A 17960-nucleotide genomic window follows, 5' to 3' on the forward strand; every position below is an offset into this window, starting at 1 on the left:
AATTGTTTCAACATTTTTATGTAAAATAAGCGATCAATAATCGCTTGATCAAACCGGTCGTGACATGCGGTTCCTGAACACTTCATAGAGAGGATACTAACGATATACTTACTCATGCTGTTCCTATAAGTTATACAGTATAGGTATTAAGTACCTACATGAATTTGTAGAAATTAAATGAAATGGAACAACAAATGTTAAGGATGCACAAGTGGCAAAAGGAGATAGCTGTACGGATGTTTACATTTAAAAAAGTTCAGTGGCGCCCTCAATAAATTCTACAATTTTATGTACCACTATAGTGTAAATCTACAGACGCCTACAGATTACCAGTTCGCCGGACGATATCAGCCAGTCAGTTGTTCGGAACTGTCACCTTTTGCGTTTAACTGACAGGCTGATATCGTCCGGCGGACTGATAATCTGTGGGCCCCTTAATGAAGAAGGGCGATTTATATTTTCATTGACAGTGCTACGTGACGGGGGCGGTGTGCTTCAACATCATTGGCCACGGCTGCATGCTGGGGTTCCCAGGAGTGCTGCTGCCGCAGCTTCACCAGCCGGACTCACCCATCGTACTGAGCAAGGAGATGGAGTCTTGGATAGGTGAGGACCTGTCAACAAAATTCACCTAAATGCACTAAGGTGCTCGAGTTTCTGTTCAGTTCCGTGCGACCTCATAAAACACATCTCCAAAACCTGCACTTCTCTGGTTTGCTTCACAAATCCTCTGGTTTGCGGATGTCCATCGGCGATGGTGATTGCTTACCATCAGGAAATTCGTCTGCTCGTTTGCCGCCTATACCTATCATTAAAAAATGTCATGCGTTCAATTAATTTAGTACTGAAAAGTAACCGTCTGCTCACGAAATAGATGAAAGGAACGTGTTAAAAACCATAAGCTGTTCCAAAATATGGTCCTCAAAGAAGATTTTCAAAATTCACAGCCTCGTGCGAGCTTTTAACTCACATGAGTCTCACGACTTTCTAAAATACCTAAGCACGACCGCTTCTCCATACAAACGTAGTCCCCATTTTCCTCCCAGTGGTCACGTGACTTCATCTCCTTCTCATCTTAACCTTATTTTATTTCAGCATCAGTGTTGGCGATATCAATGTTCTTCGGCAACTTCTTGACACCTCCAATCATGGGCCGGCTGGGACGTAAAGCAGCACATTACGCCGTCACGCTGCCTGTCATGGTGGGATGGATCGTCCTGATACTCGCCACAAACCCCGAGGTATCCTATTAGACTCTAGAGTGTCTTACTACTGAACAAAGGCCCTTAATTTACGTATCATACTCAGCTCGTTAGAAGTTTAATGCAAACATAGTTAAAAATTTCTCCTCGCGCTATTTTCTATGTATTACAAGATCGTATCGAAAATTAATACACCAGACAGTTTTCATGTTATTTCAGCTAGTCGCTTCAAAATGGCGACGGTTGTTATTGTAACTCTTATCTTATTTACAATTTCCAGGCGCTACTCATCGGCCGAATACTCCACGGCATCTCAATGGGCATGATGATGCCTCTCCGCTCCGTGCTCATCGGCGAGTACACCAGCCCACACAACCGCGGCGGGTTCCTCACCACCATCGCCCTCGCCCAGTGCTTAGGCATCCTCTTGGTCCACTTCATCGGCTCCATCCTCAGTTTCCAGCTGACAGCTCTCATCTCTCTATTCTTCTCCTTCATCAGTCTCCTCATGACTATTTACTCTCCGGAATCACCAAGCTGGCTTGCGACTCGGGGACAATATGACAAGTGCAGAAAAGTCTTCATATGGCTGAGGGGAGAAGAGGAGATACCGGAGCTTGATAAGATGATTGCAACCAGCAAACAGTTGGAGGAACAACAAACAAAGCGGGGCCTGAAGGAGATTGTATCAATTGCGAAGAAGAAAGAATTCTACAAGCCTGTTTTACTCATGTTGGCCTTATACATCATAGTGAACTTCGCGGGAGGTACAATGTTTGCTGCGTATTCCACAAGAATTTTACATTTGCTCATGGGCCCTGATATTAATGCTCACTTCTGGATGGTTGCGTTGGATACGCAAAGATTATTCTTTAACATCGGCGCAGTTTACGTTATAAATAAAACTAGTAGGAGGTTCATGTTGTTTGCTACAGGAGCTCTCTGTGCTGGAAGCCATCTTGCTCAGGCTGCTTACGTCTTCGCAAAAACGAACCATTTGCTGCCTTTTGACTCTATATGGATACCTGGAATCCTAGTGAACCTGCAAGTTCTGTCCGTTGCAGTAGGAATGGTTCCGTTGCCAAGCGTGATAGCTGGCGAAGTCTTTCCCTTACAATACAGAAGCCTCGCTGGAAGCACAAGCTTAATAGGAATTTCTTTTTCAATATTTTTAGCTCTTAAAACTTTTCCTGGTCTGATATCCTCTGTAGGTTTACATGGGACGTATGTGCTGTATGCAGGGATAATTACAGCAGGTCTAGTGGTGGCGTGGTTCTTACTGCCGGAGACGAGAGGCAAGACGCTGCAGCAGATCGAGGAGCGTTTCAGAGGAGAACGTTGTGCGCCTGAACATGAAGAAGTAGAAATACTAAATGGATCTGAGAAGAAAGACATGTTTCCTTAAACATGCCTAGTTCTGAAGAGGAGTTAATAAAAAACTGAAAACTGTAAAGAAATAGACAGACTTTAAAGAGTCGTGTTTTTAACAAGAGGATGCTTGAACGGTCAAAAATTACAGTGCAAAGAGCACAATATTTTGTTATGGCGCCAACGCTCGAAAAGATTGCATACATTTGGTCTACTCTCGGGTAGATAGCGTTAATTTCAATATTTGAAAACTTAACACATATCAGTGAAAGAATAAGGGTCAAAGTCAAATGGCGTTCTAACAGTTTTAATCTTTTGTCAAAAGATGGCAGTGAACTTACTGTGGCTACATAATACTATGACAATCCGCCTCTATTTCAAATTCTCTTTGCTATACCTAATAATAAGTTACCATAAGTAATGATTATGACCTGATAACTCTTTGCTATACCTAATTGATGTGATTAGGTTAGCCTCAGTCGATATTTATTTCCGATCCGTCGTGTGTGGCGACCGGAGATTACAATTATGTCATTACTTGACCAATTTCTACAATAACCGTTAGTCATGTCATTAGGATCAGTCGAATATGGTTAGAGTAAAAGAGCGGCTGGAATTATCACGAAATTTTGGTAATCTGAAAAAAATTCCTTTCTGAGTGACCAAAAAAGGTGTTGTGTTTAAGTTTTAAAATGAAGAAAATAACACCATTTTTGAGACAAGTAAGTTTTAGAAATCCTATAAAGTTTATCGTTTCAACCTTTATCTTTACATATAAGTACCTACATAATTTAGTTTTCTTCCTTTCAATTTATAATCCTTTTATCTTTAATATCTTAGCGTTTTTTTAGGATCGGAAAGAGGTTCTTAGTCTTTTAGTATCTACACTTAAGAACTGAAACCACAAATACTCGCCCTATCAAGATTTTGAAAATCTAATCTTCGTTAATGTACTTATCTAAATGTGTAGAGTCCGGTTAGGCTAACCTTTACATCGACTTGAACAGAACAAAGTGAGGGAGTGTCATTATAAACGTCATATTTTCATAGAAATTTTACATTGCCATACTTCGTCACTGCAAATGCCATACAAAGTTAGCTTGGTCCAACTCTAATTGTATATATGGGGCATTATCTATGAAAAGGGACCTTATTGTCGATGGCGCTTACGCCGCGCAGTGTCGCGCGGCATTGTATTTATATCGGCGCATCGTTAATAATGGCGTAAGCGCCATTGACAATAAGGTCCCTTTTCATAGATAACGTCACATATATTTTATCTGATATATAAATCCGATTTTGACATAAGTACCTAACCTAAAACTTTGAACTTTAAACTTTATTAATTTTATTTTAATGTCTGTACTTGGTATCAAATCTTTTAATTAAATCATAATAGATAATTAATCAATTGTTGATCGATTTATTTATTATTATAGCAAGAATATTAAAATAACATTATCTTCTTACAACACCTCATTACTATAAGTAGATATAAATGCCCCAACACGCATAAATGCCTTAACAGCCATTGGAGAACGCATTCAAATATTCAACGTATTACCAAGGAATAAAGTCCAAATTCAAAGGTTCTCCAATGTCTGTTAAGCGTGGTGAAACAGAGTGAATAAAATGTCATTTTGGTACCTAATTATCTTGTTGTATCTATTAACAAGAATATTTACATACATGTACTGTTTGTTTGTAAAATCTTAACTATTAGACAAATTACTGGCTAGACCTTAATTGTGTTTGACACATACATAAGTACCTATACAAAAAACGGATGGTTTAAGATTTAGATTTATTTCATAATAAATAAGCATGTTTCAATATCCATAACATTTCATGGTCTATACTATACATATCTTATATAGAATTTAGGTTATCAAAACTAGTTCATAATTTAAACAGTGATAAATAGTTAAGGTAAGGTAAGTGGGGTTATTCCATTAAAGTGTAAATAAATAAATAAAAACTCTTAATATGTCCAAGTGTGTTTATTTACAATCATAAAAATAAAACTAAAATATACATATTTAAATAAATAAACTACAACTAAGCAAAATAAAATATTTCATTCAAAAGCTGCACGAGCTGCACCGGGTACAAAGGTGCCCATCATTTTAATTGAACTATAGTGATGTTAATATCAAAATAATTTTGCTATCAATCGCTCGTGCGTCTCGCTCGCGCCAATATATGTACGATCAAGTACGAGCGAAATGCACGCGCGAATGATATCATTTAGATATCAAAATGTTCGTTTCAATTGACCTCCTAGGTTTGTTCGCTGCCAACTTTCGTTTAACGTGTTTATCTTATACCTTTAAACGAGTAATTCTTGTTTATTTATATATATATTTCGGGGATCTCGGAAACGGCTCTAACGATTTCGATGAAATTTGGTGTATGGGGGTTTTCGGGAGCGAAAAAACAATCTAGGTCTTATCTCTGGAAAAACGCTAATTTTTGAGTTTTTAAATGTTTTCCGAGCAAAGCGCGGTCTCCCAGATCCGATCCGATCCGATTTATACTTAATTTGTCAGCTCCCACGGCTCATATATGAGCCAGAACGCTTATGGTGACGTCATATCGTGGGATTCGACAGGTTAAGTAATAATCACACAAAAATTAAAACTGTCAAATATCAAACTCCCACCTCGCCAATAACCTTTTGTAATAACCTAATAACCCCTACATACCTTACATTGCATCAATTTGCTGACTAGTTTAACAACAATGACTATTGTATATGATACTTTAAACTCTAGCGGTTTATAAATGTAAATAATTGATCAAACTATTTAAGATCACTTGTATAATGTGCAGTGTATTTTTAATCTTCTGACTTAAACAATAAGATCGTTTTTTGATAGGATTTAAACCATAACAAGGTGTCGGTCTCGATAACTAATTAAATATAAATTAAATGCTATCACGATAAATACTAGTAAAGTGACATAACAGAAGAATTAGTGCGTTTGAGTAGTTTACCCGTGCGGGAGCTATTAAATTAATAAAAATATTTAAAAAATGACAGAAAAAACGAAGACGTTTAGTCCGTTTTTGAGACAAGTAAGTTTATTGTGTAACATTATTTATTTAGTAATATCCTCTAGCAGCCCAGAGCCCTATAAAAAGGTCTCTTGTTCCATTCTAATTTGAACTTTGTGATGACAAAATAAAATTTCATTTTGCTTGGCAAGGTTTGACGTATGGGCGACTAGAGGATATAGAGTGGGACCAAGCTGACCTTGCATTGTACTTGCAATGACAATGTGAGGCGATGTCATCATTAATGGTAAATTTCTATGAAAATATGACGTTTGTAATGACACTCCTTCACTTTGTTCTATTCAAGTCAGTGCAAAGATAGCTTAGACGGACTCTAACTATCACTTTATTTATATATTCCACGTACTAAAGACACTAAAGTAAACTATCACTATTGCCACAGAATAAATAATAGTACTAAGTACAGAAGACTCACTCTAACAAAACGCGTCTGTTACGATCAGCACAGATATGGCTGCTAGGTGGCGACAGCGCCACGCGCGGCTTATGGCTTTCCCCAAAAGTGGGGCCGAACGGATGTACTTTTAGCTACCTGTAGCAAAGCGACGAAATCGCGGAGTGAGACACGCCTGCTATTGCCCCAAGTTTTCCAAGTATGAAAAATTTGTAACACTTTTTTTTTTCTTATTAAAATCGAATATGTTCAGACTCACGAACTTAGAACTCAGAACTTAGTAGAAGTAACATAAAAATTCTCAAATCGAAACAAAAGTGTAGAGTAGGTACATTTTTAATAAATAAAATGACCCATATTAATACCTGAAGTACTCGTACTTACCGACAAGGTAAGCCTTTTTAAAAACATACTTGTACCTATGCTTAAACCACTTTTTTCACTGTAGTGTCTGGTGACGGCCGCGGTGAGCAGCAGCGTCATCGGCTGCGGCTGCGCGTTCGGCTTCCCAGGGATCCTGTTACCACAGTTGGAACACCCTGACTCAGCTCTTCAGGTTTCCGAAGACCAGGCATCCTGGCTAGGTTAGTTTTCAACAAGGTCTGGCTTCCCAGGGATCCTGTTACCACAGTTGGAACACCCTGACTCAGCTCTTCAGGTTTCCGAAGACCAGGCTTCCTGGCTAGGTTAGTTTTCAACAAGGTCTGGCTTCCCAGGGATCCTGTTACCACAGTTGGAACACCCTGACTCAGCTCTTCAAGTCTCTGAAGACCAGGCTTCCTGGCTAGGTTAGTTTTCACCAAGGTCTCGCTTCCCAGGGATCCTGTTACCACAGTTGAAACATCCTGACTCAGCTCTTCAGGTTTTCGAAGACCAGGCTTCCTGGCTAGGTTAGTTTTCACCAAGGTCCGGCTTTTTTATTTTTTATTCAGCATCCCCTTATAGCTGGTTGCACCAAACTGCATTTTTTCTCTTATTATAAGTAGGTAATCTAGGAGGATAAAGGATGACTCACGTTAGACCGGGCTGTGTCCGGGCCGGAGCTTCCGGCGCGACAGATGACCGGTGCTCACGTGACGCTTTCCATAGAAAACGAAGTTCCGGGAGGCGGCCGGACACGGCCTGGTCTAACGTGAGTCATCCTAAATCCTAGGTCATAATCAAAGTATCAAAACAGCACCTGAGCAAGACCAGACGAAAAAAAATCGTAAAGCCTTGGAAACCAGAAAAAACAGCACTTTTCATAGAAGTTTGAGTGGTTGGACAAGCTGGCGCCACTTTAATGCATTCAATATTCAATCAATCTCAATCCATAAGTTTGGATAAAAAAATTGTAAAGATATTTAGGCTAATGACTCCGTGTGCACGAATTCGGGCATTTAGGCTAATTGATTTAAACTATAGCCATATAAATACTTTAGTTACACGTTTATCACGTATCCGGCGACCTTGAGTTTGACAGTCTTTATTTTGCACTTCATCATCATTGTTAAAAAGCCTATCGATATTTCTTACACCGTTTTGTGCTATAAAAAGTATGTCTTGCACTCCAAAAATCTCTCATAAAGCTAAATCAAAATGTTTTAAATATTATTTCAGCCTCCGTTTCTTCAATCCCGATGATCTGCGGTAACTTCATGGTGCCAGCATTGATGACGCGCGGAGGAAGGAAGGTGGCGCTCTACGTAGTGACCCTCACCATGATGCTGGGCTGGTGCACCATCATTCTGGGTCACAGCTATGAGGTACGCGTACAGAGCCGCAATCCATACCAGTGGCCTTAGCTGTTATTGGCCTGGCACATTTACTTGAGAGCCTGGGGTCCGCTCCGGGATTACAATCTTATGGTTAAAAATTTAAAATAAAAAGATAGAACAAACACTATAGTATTCCAACTACTAGGTATTTATAGCCCTCAAGTGCTGAGGATATTGGAAAATTATTGGCAATTATTCGTAAATTTGCCAGAAATAACCACACTTGCAATTATCCGAGTATTGCAACATTCGCATCACCCAATTGCGAATGTAGACTACTTTTCTGACATGTTCTTAATTTTTTCAGTTGCTGGTGTTAGGCAGGATACTCCAAGGTCTGTCGTTTGGCATGTTTATGCCACTCCGCTCCATCTTCATCGGCGAGTGCACCAGCCCACGGTACCGTGGCGGATTCCTCTCCACTTCTACACTAGCCCAGACCTTCGGCCTCCTATTCGTCCATCTCATCGGGTCACTCATCAGCTACCAGATGACAGCTCTCTGTTCCATATCCTTCGCTATCATCAGTCTCTTCTTAGCCGTAATCTCGCCAGAATCTCCAAGCTGGCTGGCGACAAGAGGACAATACGACAGATGCAGAAAGAACTTCATATGGTATAGAGGAGAAGAAGAAATACCAGAGCTGGAGAAGATGATACAGAGCGTTAAGCTTTTAGAAACAAAACAGAGAACTGAGCAGTACAAACTTAAAGAGATGATGGCTGTAGCGACGAGAAGGGAATTCTACAAACCTATATTCCTCATGTTTGCCTTGTACATTCTGATGACGTATTCGGGAGGATTGATAATGGGAGCATACTCAGTTACGATTCTGCAGCTTCTGCTTGGACCTAGCATTAATGCCCATTTATGGATGGTGGCATTAGACTTCCAGAGACTAATCTTCAGTATAATTGCAGTTTATGTGATAAACAAAGTTAGAAGGAGAACAATGTTGTTCAGTGTTGGGGTGCTCTGTGCTGGTAGTCAGCTAGCTATGGGCGCTTACGTCTTCGCTAGAACTAAGGGGTATTTGTCGTTTGATTCTTTATGGGTTCCTGGTATACTTATAAACCTGCAGATGTTGAGTGTGTCAATGGGAATGCAGCCACTGCCGTTTGTTATAGCTGGGGAAGTATTTCCTTTGCAATACAGAGGTTTGGGTGGAAGTATCGGTTTAATAGCTCAGTGTGGGTCTGTCTTTATTGTTCTTAAGGCATTTCCTAGTTTAATAGGCCTAGCGGGTCTCCATGGAACATTTACTGTGTATGCTGGAGTGATAATTGCTTGTATGGCGGTGGCGTGGGTGCTATTACCGGAGACAAGCGGCAGGACTTTGCAGCAGATTGAAGAACACTTCAGGGGGGCTCCGCTCCCGGACCCTGAGGCTGATGTCAGGGAGTCAGCACCTTTGAATAGTGTAGATAAAAGAGGCAGTAAAACTAGTCAAACATTAATGCCAGGCTGCAATGGGATAGAGAGAGTAAGTTTAGAAGAAACTGAACCTGTTGGTACAGTTAAATAACTTCTCATAAGCAATGTAATTTAAAGGTATTCATTAGCAAATGCAAACTGATAAATAGACGAACGAATGATCGAAATGGAGCTTGTTTAAACTGATTCTTGCCATATTGCTCTTAGATTAAGTTATTGATAGGTAATATTTATAATTTTTTAAATAAAAGGAGAACAATAATTTTAATGTTGTTTGTTACTTGTTTCATTGGCATGATACTACCTATAATAATAGTTTGACAAGAAAGAGTATAAATTAAATCAAGGCAAATTAAAATAGTTTGTAGATAGATAAGGAAAGGCCAGGCAGGTCAACAGCACCCTAAACCGGCGAGCGTGTATGAGGAATGTTATGAAAGTAACGGAAGCGAAAGAGGTATGTCAGGATCGTAGCAAGTGGAAATCCGTGGTCTCTGCCTACCCCTCCGGGAAATAGGCGTGATTATAATGTATGTATATGTATGTATGTATTACGTAACTACGTCGAAAACTTAAACTTAAAGGGCTTAGGTATATTTACTGTAAAACGTTGTGATACACATGCGAACAGATAATTCGCAACTCGTGTCGTGTCGATTTAACGAATGTCACTCTTTGCGAATTTCATATTTTTGCACTTGTATCGTAATAACTATTCTTCCACCACTTTTTCCACCTATATCCCGCCCATTAAATTTTTGCTAAATACGATAAAATAAGATAAGAAATGAGAAAACTCAAAAGCATGTATTGCACGCAATGCGTGCCACGCATAGTAGGTACCATCGCCCACACTGTTAACTGTACGTCGGTACCTTATACCTTTTGTAATAAGGTCCACCGCTGTACAGTTAGGAGTGCTGCTGTTTGTACATAACATGGATGGACCCTACTAAAGTAAGGACACTAACCACAAACACGTACATCATTTACAAAATAATAACTGAATAAATAAATTAAACAAAAAACAGTCTTTATTTATTCTATACAAATACAAATGCTAATAATACGTGCTAACTTATTTTTATTCTAATAAAAACATGACCTATTTCGTTATCGAACAGGGGGCCGATTTTTGAATTTCGAACGTTCGAATTTAAAAGCGAGTGGTCGAAAATACTCGTATACGAAAATTTGTCATGATTTTTTTCGCATGATCCTAATAATACCTATTTTTGAAAGTCACCATTCGACCGTGTAGTGATTGACTTTCGATGGTAAGGACTTAAAAAATATTTATATTTCAATCAAAAACTAGCTAATCTAATAAACACATAAAATCTAATAAATTAATTCCTCTAAGATATTTTTTTATTGGCGGCATATAATACAAATATGTGACTAAAATTGTGGATTCCTACTTTCTACTGATAGAATTGAATACGAGTGGTGAATACCACTCGATTCTCAAATTCTATCAGTAGAATTTCAAAAATAGCATTTCATCGTTTTTCACTGATTTTCGAGTGACGAAATCGAATGGTCGAGATTCAAAAATCGGCCCCCAGGTCGAAAGTCGAACAGACTTAGGATTTTCTCACTGTGTGTGGACCGGTTCGACTAAGGATTTTCTCACTGTGTGTGGACCGGGCTGTACGGTTTTTCAAGTTTACTGTCCATTTTAGTTGGAACAGTCTTCATTATTTCCTATACAAGTTATTCTATACAGATCACAAACATTTCATTTTTGAATAGAGAAGTAAACGGGTTGCGCCGCATATGTCAATGGTTTCTCCTCGTCACTTTGAGGTTCCAAGAGTGGCGTCCCTCTGAAGTGCTCCTCGATCTGCTGCAGCGTCCGGCCGCTCGTCTCCGGCAGCAGCACCCACGCCACCGCCAGGCACGCCGCTATAACCCCAGCATACACCGCCAACGTTCCTTCCAGACCCACCACGGATATCAGACCAGGAAAAGTCTTAAGCACAACAAAAGCAGACACACTCAGTGCTGTCAAACCAATGCCCCCCGCAAGACTCCTATGTTGCAAAGGACATACCTCGCCTGCTATCACGGCAGGCAGCGGCTGCATTCCCATGGATATACTCAACATTTGGACGCTGATAAGTACACCGGGTATCCACAAAGAATCGAAAGGCAAGTAGTCATTGTTCTTCGCGAAGACGTAAGCTCCCATCAAGAGCTGGCTACCGGCACAGAGAGATCCAATGAAGAACAGCATTGGTCTTCTTCTAACTTTGTTAATTACAAAAACAGCTGCACTAGTAAAGAGTAGCCTCTGGCAGTCTAAAGCTACCATCCAGAAGTTAGCGTTGGCTTTGGGCATCAGCAGTTCTAAAATCGTCACCGAGTACGCTCCCATCACTGGTGCCCCGCCACAACTAAGCATAATATACAAGGTAAATAATAGCAAAATTGGCTTGAAGAATTCTTTCTTCTTTACTACTGCAATTAATTCTCTAAATTTGTTTCGAGTACTCTCTTGCGTCTCCAAAAGATTAACAGTTTCTATCATTTTCTCCAGCTCAGGCATTTCATCCTCCGCTCTTAGCCATATAAAGTTCTCTCTGCACCTCTCATACTGTCCTTTAGTTGCGAGCCAGCTCGGAGATTCTGGCAAGTATATCGTCAAGATGATGCTGATTAAAGCGAAGAATATGGAGCAAAGGGCCGTTAGCTGGTAGCTGATGAGGGATCCGGTGAAATGGACGAATAGGACGCCGAAGATCTGGGCGAGGACTGAAGACGTGAGGAACCCGCCGCGGTAGCGCGGGCTGGAGCACTCGCCGATGTACACGGAGCGGAGAGGCAAGAACATGCCGAACGATAAGCCTTGAATCATGATCCCTATGAGGAGCACCTGAAAAGAGTGACAACATGTCAACGAAAGATAATCTCAAGGCACCTGACGCAATATAATTTTACTGGAGACCTAGCCAAGATGATAATCGGTCATCGTCAAACGCCAAACGAAAAAATGTGTATTGGGAAAAGTCACGTAACTATTTTCATGCATTATTTAAAAAATAAAGGATAAAAAACATTTATTCGTGACAATCCAAGTACAGACAACAAAACCAGAAAAACAGGACATTAAGTGCGCATTTAAATTTCGATTAGCGTTTTCTATCAGAGATTTTCATCAAAACACACAAGTTACCTTAAGGCAGGATTCCACCAGTGTGCCGCAGTTCTCATACACTTACCGTGGGCGTCACAGTCGGACCCAAGCTCGTCCTCGCACAAGGGCTCCGCTTTCACCCACACTTCCATTCCTGTCCGATGATAGCCAAGTCGACGCAACTCGGTACTGCAACTCAGGGGATAGATATTGATATCTTCACGATGGAGTACGATATAGTGATGCAGAGTAAAAATACTACCCAACCGTAGTGGTGCTCTGTGCCCACTTAGTTACACAAAACGATGGTACCTACTTTGTAAATTAATGATAGAAACAAGAATTATTGATTCAATTAATAAAAGTAGAGTCACTAAGTTATTCATTCATAGAAAATATAATGTAGTAAATGTAGTATTCAATTCATTATTTTTGCTTTCAGCACCAACACGGTCCATATTGGGTCCATATGTCAGTGTCACTGTCAAGTGTCGCTGAAGCTGACTCGACGTTCCGGTTCACGCATCACCTAAAAATCCTTGTCACTTTCGTTCAGCTCAAAGCCCTTATTAAAGCAAGGTTATACATGGGTTATACATATACTTGGTCAACCAGATCTTGACAGTAGAAAAAGGTGGCAAATTTGAAAAATGTAGGCGCGAAGGGATATCATCCCATAGAAAATTTGAAATTCGCGCCTTTTTTTACTGACAAGATTTGGTTGACCAGCTATAATTATACTGGGTCAACCAAATCTTGTCAGTAAATAGGAACAAAAAAAACTAATCCTTTTCTTTTGGGTGCTAGTACTAGTGTAAGACAAAGATAGTATGATTCTCTCTGTCTATGTTTGAAATCAAACAGACCTTTGACACACTTACATGCTCCGCGTGCAAGCACACACAACGTAAATCCGTCCGTCTGCGTCTACACTGCACTAGTGGTAGTTTTTGTAGTTTTGGGCTGGTCATATTAAAAACGTCATTACAATTCAATAATTTCAAAGTTTTTCGCAACTTCCAAAGCAAAGCGAGTTTGTTTATTTTATAATTATAATATCAACAAACACGTAATAACTTTCAACTTGCTGACTGCGAAATATGGATGCAGCGAGTGTGAAGGCGGAACCCCCGAATGAGGGTTCACACGAGATCGAAATCGAAGACGAGATCGCGCCGAAGCCCGCAGAACCGCAAAACGGCGAAGGCGATGGTAAGTCGCAAACTAGTCGCTTCGCTTGTGTATTTCTAATAATCGGACTCGAACGGACTGGTATTCAATCGTGTTAAATTCCGCCCGCACACGATCCTTCGCGCTCCCAGTCGGTACAAAAAGAGAGGGTACATTTCTGTTGATTTCAGCGCCACATGACGGCGCCCTGGGACTGCCCAGACTTAGCTGTAGGTACCCTCCTGACCCGCGTCCTACATATAGTGCGTAGGCCCAAAAATGTTTTTACTCTTTGTGAATTTCACAGAGTTAATAATTATTATGCTGGCAAAATGTTAAACCCAGTTGTCAGGAGGGGTTTTTATCAACCCTTTTAAAAGTTGAATTTATACGTAATAGGTCATACCATAGATCGAGATACAAATAAGCTTAGAATGCTTACTCCATACTAAATAAAACTTTTTTTTAAGCAAGCTTTGCAAAAACTTATTGATGAAAATAATTACATAAGTACTTGCCTCGGCCGCGTTGTCTCGGTCGACGCACACCACTTCTGCTTCTCCAATTTTTACACGAAAAGGCATTCGCATATTTAATGAAGCACATTTTCCTTTTATTTCAGATTAGATAAAGATAAAAAAAAAGATAAAAAATATATTTTATTGCACGGAAAGGATACAACAGTGGTTACAACACGAGTTACTGGTAAGAGTTGTGCATAACTAAATTGACATGCCGAAATTCCAGGAGTCCCCGCACTAGGCTAGGCCTGTATCGCGGGAGACCAGATGTACATTGTATGTCATGCAAGTTAACTTAAGAGGAGAAAGATACCTAATTCTAATTTTAACAATTGTGTAAACTATGTAAGTCTGTCTGTTATTACATTACTACTAATTTTTGTTTCTAGGTTCACCTTTAGTATCAGTTATAATATCTCAGTCTAATCAGTTATTTTTATATCTATTAAAGTTTTCAGTTAAACAGTTTTTAGAGTTATACAATTTTAGTCTAGTTTAGTTAGTTTTACATTTATTCGAGAATTGTGTTAAACAATTTTTAGAAGTAATGTCTCAGTCTCATTATAATCAAGTGATAATAACCAATTAAAAAGTAACCTTTTAGCTACATGCACAGTGCAATTAATTAATTCGCTCTGGAACTTTACGGCCGTATTGTAGATCAAAGAACTAAGGACGCCGCCAAATCGTCTCCCAAAAGCGGAATTTACCCTCGGGATAGGTAATTTAAATACGCGTTTAGAAAGTAATTCTGCATAATTTTCAGACTTAGCCGCGTTTTTATGTATCGAAAGACAGACTTTATGTATGTAGAGCTGGCGGACTGTGAGTACTTTAGCTTCTTGGTAGAGGCTGCTTGTCGGATATCGAAAGGGCTTTTTGAGCATTACCTTTAAGACCGAACGTTGAGCTCTTTCAGCCATTAATATTGACGTCTTGGCGGCACTACCCCATACTGAGATTCTTGGAGCGAACAAGATTCGTCAGATGGTTCGGACTTCTCAGACTTATTCGATTCAAAAACTGACTCCGAACCAGAGTGGGACAGTGAATCGGAGTCTGATGACGAAGAACCCTTGTCTCCTGTGGCCTTAACAGCTTCGTCAGAACACTGGAGCGACGACGCGCGAACCGCCGACGTGTGTGCGTTCCAATTGCAACCCGGACTGAAAGAAATCACAAAATCCCCAGTAGATTTTCTAAACTTGATGTTCCAAAAACCATTGTTTGAAAGTCTAGTAAAAAATATTAACCAGCACGGAACAAAATTTCTGAACGAAAACCGCATACAACAATGGAATGATGTGACAATAAAAGAGTTCCGCGTCTTTTTAGGATTGTTACTGAACGTCGGAACTATAAACACGAACGTAGCGGCAGACTTTTGGAAACAAGATCGAGGCATTTACCTTCCTAAAAATTATATGACTGAAAAGAGATTTACGATGATACTTAAATGTCTCAATTTCGCGGAAGAGATCCCTGAGAAAAACAGAATGTCCAAAGTGTCTTTAATAGTCAATTACTTTAACGATGTGATGAAAAAGGTGGTTACACCTGAAAAGATACTGTGCATAGATGAATCGATGGGCTCGTTTTATGAAAATTTATATTTACTGACAGATCAACATGGCTTTGTGCATAAATTATTAGTTTACAAAGGCATAGATCAGGATGAGTTAGAAGAAATGACGAAACGTGAGCGTGATGAGCTTATCCATACCCGCGCTAATGATGCGGTGAAAAAGTTGCTCGGAGACAAACTTGATGCCGGTCATTCCGTGTACATGGACAGTGATTACAACTCTTTAGAACTCGCAAAGTTCTTAGTAGCTCGAAACACGCATGTAACTGGAACTTTGAAACGCAAGAGAGAAGGAAACCCACCAGAAATCATCGAGAAAGAGTTGAACGTAGGCGACAAAATTACTAAATACAACGCGGATGGTATCAGTGTTATGATATGGAAAGAGAGTGTAGGTCACCATTTTGTAATTATATCTTCAGAGCACGGCAGCGAATGGCGGGAACACGTCAACAAATATAAGCAATCTGTTAAAAAGCCAGCATGTGTTTGGGAATTCAAGAAATACAGGGATGGCGTAAGGACACATGACGAAATGATGTCAGACTATTATTATATGCCTGAGAAACAGGCATGGCACAAGAGAGTGGGGATCCATATCTTACAGATGTTGCTTCTGAATGCGTACAATTTGTACAAAAGGTACGGAGAGAAGCCTCCGGTTAAAAGGTTACTGAAGTTCCGGCAGGTTGTGATTGGTCATCTTCTTGCAGGTGGTGGTGATTCAGTTTAATTTTACACAGCAATTTGTTTTATTTCTGTTATAAAAATTGGAACAGATAGTTTTTATAAACGGGTAAAAATAAGAAAACATTGTTATCTTGTTATAAGTATAAGATTAACGTGGTTGATGTTTTTGATAATAAAATAAAAATAAGTGCTTGTTAAAATAAGTTATAAAAAACCTATTTTTATATAAGTAATTACAATTTTTACGCAATTTTGGGGTGAAATGTTTAGTTAAAAATACACGCGGTACGCGTTTGAGATTTATTTTTGTTTGATTTATGAATGTTTAATAATAATTTGGAGAAGAGAATCATTTTCAGTTAATTTACTTAAATAAACGTCAATGATTAATATCTATACTTGTTTTATTTAACCGAGGTCAATTAAAATATCTAGCAAGTATGACGTTACCTAAATAATGGGCCCTTCAATACTTTATCGTGGACACGTTTATAATTATATTTTTCTACTCCAGCACTTAAATGTGTCAATTAAATAACTGACAGTGATATCTAAAGCAATGTCATTTGAATGATTTGTCTATAGGCTCATAAGATGACTGCTAGCAGTCATCTTATGAGTATAATACAACTGCTTTATTTTTTTTAAAGATACAAGTTCCGATCATCTTGATTGAAAGAGGTATGTTTTCATTTACAATAATAACTCTTTTTTTTTTAAATAATAACTCAATTTTTTTTAAATAATAACTCTTTTTTTTTTATAATAACTCTTTTTTTTTGCTGCAGCTGTCATAGAAAAAGTAATGTATGCAACAGCTCATAATTGGTTCTTAAAATTCTCGGGTCTTTTTTTACAAAACTCGACTACGTCTCGTTTTGTAACTTCGACCCTTGAATTTTAAGAACCCTTATTATATCACTGTTGCATAAACTACTATTATGCTCACAATCACAATATGGAACTAAAATGATAGCATGCGATCGCTTTTATACTACCGTCCACGTTTACCGTTACGTTTACCGTTATTTACATTCTAGACCTGGTTGCGACTCTTGTCACAGAATAAATAATAGTAGGTACCTCTACCTATACAGTGTGGAAAGATAAGTCGGGCCCTGGAGGAGAAACAAAACTGCATTCAAAGTATTTTTCTTTTTTTCTTCGATTTGGCTTGTCTAAAAAAATCTTGAGTACTAAATATTACATTTTATGGATATTTTGTACGACAGACGAGTTTAAGACCTAATGTTTCTTGGAGAAATGTTATCATTAACATTAACTGTATCGACTAGTAGAATAAAATTGGTGGATTTTATTTTTTGGAATTTTTAGTCGGTTCGAGTCCCGGGCGAGGCAAGCGAGTTTTAGAAAATCTTTGAATGCAGTTTTGTTTCTTTTAAAAAATAAAGGAATGTCTCCTTTAAGTAAAATGAGCCAGCTGAAGGATTTAAAGTAGTTTCCCTCCAGGGCCCGACTTATCTTTCCACACTGTATACAGAAATGACACTTCCTACAAAACCGAAGTTTGACAACCATTCAGGGACGAATCATGCTGTCCCTTTCTAATGTATGGCAATGGCACTATCCCTTTCAGCTATTTAGGGTTGTCAAAATTCAAG

General features: G+C 39.1%; 4 protein-coding genes across 5 annotated transcripts; 3 read left to right on the top strand and 1 right to left on the bottom strand.

The window, feature by feature from the left end:
* Positions 1 to 467: 467 nt before the first annotated feature.
* Positions 468 to 2631, top strand: LOC134658529 (facilitated trehalose transporter Tret1-like; the record flags this gene model as incomplete). Its single annotated transcript, XM_063514216.1, has 3 exons — positions 468 to 606; positions 1096 to 1241; positions 1483 to 2631. Coding segments are annotated over 3 exons (1410 nt in total), but the record flags the coding sequence as incomplete, so codon positions are not given.
* A 3863-nt stretch (positions 2632 to 6494) lies between these two features.
* Positions 6495 to 9336, top strand: LOC134658284 (facilitated trehalose transporter Tret1-like). Of its 2 annotated transcripts, none has more exons than XM_063513882.1 (3): positions 6495 to 6932; positions 7642 to 7787; positions 8107 to 9336. In XM_063513882.1, exons 2-3 carry the CDS (start codon positions 7662 to 7664, stop codon positions 9322 to 9324), a joined length of 1344 nt encoding a protein of 447 aa, XP_063369952.1. In that variant the 5' UTR covers positions 6495 to 6932; positions 7642 to 7661; the 3' UTR covers positions 9325 to 9336. The 2 variants fall into 2 exon arrangements, with proteins under 2 accessions (XP_063369952.1, XP_063369953.1); XM_063513883.1 differs by having other exon boundaries at positions 6495 to 6830.
* Positions 9337 to 10964: 1628 nt separating this feature from the next.
* On the bottom strand, positions 10965 to 12113 carry LOC134658444 (facilitated trehalose transporter Tret1-like). The gene has a single exon (XM_063514124.1). The coding sequence runs from the start codon at positions 12091 to 12093 to the stop codon at positions 10975 to 10977; it is 1119 nt and encodes a 372-aa protein (XP_063370194.1). The 5' UTR covers positions 12094 to 12113; the 3' UTR covers positions 10965 to 10974.
* Positions 12114 to 13472: 1359 nt separating this feature from the next.
* Positions 13473 to 16381, top strand: LOC134658530 (uncharacterized). Its single transcript, XM_063514217.1, has 2 exons — positions 13473 to 13584; positions 15051 to 16381. Exons 1-2 carry the CDS (start codon positions 13473 to 13475, stop codon positions 16379 to 16381), a joined length of 1443 nt encoding a protein of 480 aa, XP_063370287.1.
* The last annotated feature ends 1579 nt before the right edge of the window (positions 16382 to 17960 follow it).

The sequence above is a fragment of the Cydia amplana genome, chromosome 22, assembly GCF_948474715.1.
Source record: "Cydia amplana chromosome 22, ilCydAmpl1.1, whole genome shotgun sequence".
NCBI lineage: Eukaryota > Metazoa > Arthropoda > Insecta > Lepidoptera > Tortricidae > Cydia > Cydia amplana.

Bases quoted from the DNA above. Each gene is read 5' to 3' on its own strand.
- LOC134658444 (XM_063514124.1), bottom strand. From the start codon at position 12,093: ATGATTCAAGGCTTATCGTTCGGCATGTTCTTGCCTCTCCGCTCCGTG.
- LOC134658530 (XM_063514217.1), top strand. From the start codon at position 13,473: ATGGATGCAGCGAGTGTGAAGGCGGAACCCCCGAATGAGGGTTCACAC. The intron at 13,585-15,050 runs GTAAGTCGCAAA...AAGATTCGTCAG, and splicing joins GCAAAACGGCGAAGGCGATG to ATGGTTCGGACTTCTCAGAC.
- LOC134658284 (XM_063513882.1), top strand. From the start codon at position 7,662: ATGATCTGCGGTAACTTCATGGTGCCAGCATTGATGACGCGCGGAGGA. The intron at 7,788-8,106 runs GTACGCGTACAG...TAATTTTTTCAG, and splicing joins TTCTGGGTCACAGCTATGAG to TTGCTGGTGTTAGGCAGGAT.